Genomic DNA, 5,424 nt, shown 5'->3' with positions numbered 1-5,424 from the left:
AGGAGAGAGAAGAAGAAAGAAAAGAAGAAACAGATGAAGAGAGGATTCTGCTTCTACTGGTCTAGCAAATGAGAGAAGGAGACTCCATGAAATAAGTCTCTCTGCTTCGCTACCCTTTCTTGGGGGTCGTGACTCCAAAGATAGAGCGAGTGAGAAGAGCAAGTCGATCTCACCGTCTGCTTCTATCTCTCTTTTCTTATCTTCTCTTTTTCTTTCTCTCTTTGTCTATCCGTTTTTCGTCGTCTTCTTCCTTGTCTATCCTTTCGATCTTGTACGACGGCTTCTCATGTCTGGTGGAGCCAAGGAGCGAGAAGAGAGAAGGAACGAGAGAGAGAGATGAGATAGAGAGTTGTACGTAACGCGTAAGATCTCTTCAAGACATCTTTGCGGCTTGTGTTTCTCTTGACGTCAGGATGACGGTGCCTATGTATGTTGGTGTATTAAAAGTTCTCTAGTAGAAGCAGTAAAGGTCTCGAATACGTCATGAACCGTCTCTCTTCTTCTTTTTCTTTCTCGTCGTCTTTGTATGAAGTGAACAGAAACAATAGTGTTCTTTCTCTGTGCCACATGACGATAAGAAGACTCCCCTTTCTGTTGCCGTGAGAGAACAAGAAGAGAAGGACAAGGCAGTCGACGAGCGTCTATTCTTTCTCTTCTTTTCTATCTCTCTTTCTGCGTTTAGCTATAGTCTTATTCGTGTTGGAAATAAAGATAAGAATAAAGAAAAGGATAGATGCGATGTTGAAGAGCTTTTTTCTTCTCTTTTAGCTTTTCGTTCCGCAGGAGTGATAGATAGTATTCCTCTTAAAGTTCTCCGTACTTGGAGTGTACGTACACCGCCAGATAGACGGACTTTCTCTGTTCAGATTTAAGACGATTAGGGGGATAGTGGGGGATGGATTACTCGAACCTGTTGTGTTAATCGAGGTCATTACTTAGAGAAAGAAGCTTGCGTGATGTCTCTGTAGAAAGCCATTCATTTCTCTTCAGAAGAAGGAAGGGGGAAGATGAAGAAAATAGATAGATAGATTAAAGATAGATAGATAGTTTGCAGCTCTTCTGTGTGTTTCTAGTAAGATTCATAAGATTGAAGAAAGAAAGAAGATCCACATATGGGCGTAACACCCCGATACACAGGAAAGAAATATGTTTGTGTAGATAGAAAGAGAGAAAAGAAGAAAGAATAAAGAAGATGAAGAAGAATGAAAGAAGATAGACAGATTCCTTCTTGTCCATTGTTCAGACGTGCTGGCGTAAGAGACGTCTTCTATTTCAAATGACTACCTGAGCGCTCTACGTCAAAAGAACCCTTTGAGGAGTAAGAAAGAATAGTACCGACGACGACGACTACTACTACTACTATTGCTACTTCTCTCGTTCATTCAAAAGAAGTTCATAGATGAAAGATAAATTGAAATTAGATACACAGATAAATCGAGAACAGAGAGCGAGATTGGAGATAGAAAGATAAAGAGAGATAGCTAGATCCACCACATATACATACATAGGCAGATAGACAGGGACATCGAAGATAGATAGATCGGAGATACGGAGATAGATGGAAGACAATTGCATAAAGGTAGATACATGAAATAGATAGATAGTTATCGTGCGAGACGTTTAGAATTGTCGCGGCGATCAGATAGAGATGAACAGAGAGAGAGAGATAGGAAGAGCTTCTGTCTGCTCCTGATGCTTTTTATTCTCCTACTAAGATCGCCAAGCAAAGACAATCTATAAGGCGGCTATACGAAACAAAGTCTTCCCTCTGGTGCTCTGTCTCTCTATGAAAGCGAGATGGACAGGCACATGAACTACACAGAGTGCCTTAGCTAGCTAGCTCTCCTTCTTTTGTCTTCTTGAAAATGTAGACAACCAGCTAGCTGCTTTAATGAAGCAAGAAGAAGCAAAACGAATTTTTGAAAGGAAGAAAGAGAGAAAGATAAAGAAAAGAAGGGTGTTTCTTCAAGGCTCACCCTCCTTAAGAAGTCTCGTGCTTTACGTAAGACTCTCTCTCTCATCGCACCCTCTCTCTCCCTATTCGTACGTCGTTTCTCTACACAAGCATATTCTACCCTTCAAAACATACACATACGTATCTGTATGTAATACATATATATACATACATACCTATATATGGAGAGAGAGATACAGAGGTAAGAAGTTCAATTCAGACTTCCTTGACTACACGTGGGCATGTCTATCGACGACTGCATCTATATCCATGTATACAATATATTATATATATATATACATATATAAATATATATATATATATATATATAATGTATGGGGAGAGAGAGATGGAGAGGTGGGGGAGGGAGTTTCTTTGGTTCGTTTTCTTTTCTTTATTTGCTTGGGCAGTCATCCATCGTGAAAGCGACCCTTGCCTCCTTTGACAATGAATTGCGTCACGAAAGAAAGAAAGAGGAAAAGTAGGGAAGTTTATCTTGACGAGCTCCGTCAGTCTCTTTCTTCAAAACACAACGTTAGGATCAAGAAGACAAGCTAAGAGAAGGCAAATCGATCTCTTTCTTCAGATATCTTTCAAGATGAAGGAAGAAAGATAAGAAAGTTAGACAAATGGGGAATCCGAAGAAAAGGATTGGTTGCTTGTTCATGTCGTCATCTATCAGGTGTACATACACCCGGGAAAGGCTCTCCTTATTCCCATCTTTGGAAATTCTTATCAACCGATCAAATGATAAAGATATCACATCGTGAGGTAAACAACCTCCTTTCTTAGCTACGTTTCTTTCTTTCTTTTGAGAAAATAATGCTTTCTTCCTTTTCTTCTTTCGCTTCTTTTCTTCATGTTACGTCAGGCAGGTAGAGCGCGAGAATTAAACGAAAGAGGAGAAGAAAAAGAGAGAAACCTCTTTAGAAGCAAGGCGGCGTTTCTCTTTTGTCTTGGCACAGACAAAGAACTATGAAAGAATGAGAAAGAAAAGAAAGCGAAGACAATGATTGATATATCTCCTTCATATCTTCTTCAGCAGGCCATTCTTCTTCTTCTTTCTCAACTTGATCGAAAGAGGGGGAGATCATTTATGCTACACGTCACGTCTACCCTAGCTTCTCTATAGGGGCACACACACCAACGGCAGGAGGAGCAGAAGCTTTTGACGAAGTCGACCTATAGAGTGATACAATATCTCGAGGAACGTCTATCTACCCATCTATCGATCTCTCTTTAATTTATCTACCGATCTATCTTTGATCTATCTATCTTCGATCTATCTATCTATCTTCTTTCTCTGCTTTCTTCTTCTTCTACTTTTTCTCCAATTTCTTCCTCTGTCTTTTTCTTTTTGTCTCTTCGTTACAAATCTCTGTCAATAGACCGTTGGATGTATCGAACGCTCTTTCTCTTTCTCTTTCTTTCTTCATCTCCGACTTCCTTTACATTTCTTGTCTCTCTAGGCTAGACTCTTCCAAATCTCCTTTCCTCATTGCCTTCATCTACCTTCTCACCTCCTTCTTCTTCTCCTTCTTCGTCTTTTCTTTCCTATCTCCGTATGTATCATCTCTATGTAGCTTTTCATCGTCTTCTTCTTTTACTCCTATGTGGTTCGTCATGCACCCCTCCTGTCGACTTTTTCTCCCTCCTCGTCTTCTTCTCCTCCTTTTCAGATAACTTCGATGCAGGAGACAAAGAAGAAGAACAAGAAGAAGAGAAAGGAGAAGAAGAAAAGGAAGAGGAAGGAGAAGCTTTTCTTTTCGTATTTCCATTCTTATCATTCCTCGGATGGCGGCGGTGACTGCCTGAGCTCTCATATTGAGACGTGCTGCTATTCTCGAGATTTTCAGGAGAAGAAGAAGAAGCCTTCTTCTTTTCTTCTTCTTCTTCCTCTTTCTTGTTTCTCTTTCTCGTGTGTCTTTCCCTGCTACGATTTGCAATAGACTTGGGAGACTGGTCTTTCTTGTCTTGTGAAGGATGACACCCTTTCATAACATTCTTCTCATCGTCGCTTTTCTTTTTCTTCTGTGTGTTTATGTCTTTCTCTTCTTCTTGGTTGGTCTCTCTATCTTTCATAGAAGAAAACCTTTCATCCTTGTCTTCCTCTCTCTTGGACTTCTCCTCTCCATTCTTCTTCTTCTTCGTCTTCTCTTCTTTCTTCTTCTTTCTCTTCTTTTCCTGGATGTGTCTTCTATTGCCTACACCTCCCGAGGAAGCCTTTCTCAGGCTCTCCGTTGCCTTCACATGACGACGAGACGGAAGTCTTCCTTCTCTTCTTCTCTCTTCTTCCTTCTCTTCCTCGTCACCCTTCGCTCTTTCATCTTCTTCTTCCTCCTCTTCTTTTCTTTCTTGCTTTCTTGAAGAGCTTTCGCTTCTTGCTCTTTCTCTCTCAGCAGAAGAATCGATCTGCCCCGAGCTCATAGAAGAAGATATCTCCGTACGCCATGGGCGACATCTCGAAGAAGAGACAGAAGAAGAAGAGAAAGAAGAAGAAGAGTAAGCATCTAAAGAAGAAAGAGAAGAAGAAGAACAACTCGACCACACTTCATCTCCTCTTAAAGAAAGAGAAGACGACGTGATGGTCTTCCCTCCGGGTGAGAGATAGTTGAAAAGAAGAATCGATAAGATCGCTTCTCTCCGAGAGACAGCCATCTTTCCTATGGTCTTAAGACTTTCCGAGTCTGTAGAGAGACAAGAAGGATTGAGAAGAGATAGAATTGCATCTAAAGGCGACACTGTCTCTTGCAATTCTCTCAACTTGAATCTACACGAAAAGACAGTCTTCTCTGTCATTTCTCCTTTTCTTGATGAGTGGTCTTCCCTTTCACAATAGAGACCTCGACGTATCCCTGGGAAAGAGAAAGAAGAAGAAAGAGAGGGTGACATAGACAGGGAAGAGAATGTATTGGGAGAAGAAGAAGAAGGATAAGAAGAAGGAGGAGAGGTATAAAGAGAAGGGGGTTGACGAGGAGTCTTTTGTCGACCTTGAGGAAGAAGAGAAGAAGAAGACGAAGAGAAAGGAGAAGATAAGGAGGAGGAGGAGGAAGAAGAAACTGAAGAGAGATCTCTCCGTTTCTCTTCTCCTCTCTCATGACTGCGTTGGTAAAGAGAAGAAGTCTTTCTTGGCTGAGAGAGAGAAAAGAAAGAGGAAGGAGACAAAATGAAAGAAGAAGATGAAGACGAGGAGAGGGAAGTAGGAAGAGTTGGAGACAGAGAAGGATGGCGATGCGAGGGATGTAATTCCGAACGTAAGATATCTCCTGAAATAGTATAAGTGAGAGAGAGAGAATGAAGCTGAGGAGGAGAAGACGGCAGAGATGGAAGAGAAGGAAGAAGAAGAACAGATACCGTTTCCACAGAAGATGAAGAGGAAGAAGATGAAAAGGAAGAAGAAGCCGTTGTAGCAGAAGGAGGTGGAGGAGGAGGAGAAGAAAAGCCAGCAGAAGCAGGGGCATTAGTACTGG

General features: G+C 41.3%; 2 protein-coding genes across 2 annotated transcripts in view; one reads left to right on the top strand and one right to left on the bottom strand.

Moving 5' to 3' along the window:
* CSUI_010422 (uncharacterized protein) overlaps window positions 1-1,377 on the top strand; it is a 2,052-nt gene extending 675 nt beyond the window's left edge. The window contains exon 1 of the mRNA XM_068070526.1: window positions 1-1,377. This exon is cut by the window's left edge and continues 675 nt beyond it. The gene's annotated coding sequence lies outside the window, so the exon portion shown is untranslated.
* A 916-nt stretch (window positions 1,378-2,293) lies between these two features.
* Window positions 2,294-5,424, bottom strand: CSUI_010421 (uncharacterized protein; the record flags this gene model as incomplete). The annotated part of the gene is made up of 1 exon (XM_068070525.1): window positions 2,294-5,424. A coding segment is annotated over one exon (1,883 nt), but the record flags the coding sequence as incomplete, so codon positions are not given.

This window comes from Cystoisospora suis (assembly GCF_002600585.1).
Source record: "Cystoisospora suis strain Wien I chromosome Unknown contig_7386, whole genome shotgun sequence".
Lineage (NCBI taxonomy): Eukaryota > Apicomplexa > Conoidasida > Eucoccidiorida > Sarcocystidae > Cystoisospora > Cystoisospora suis.
The sequence above is the reverse complement of the archived record's forward strand: the minus strand, read 5'-3'. Positions and strand labels throughout refer to the sequence as shown.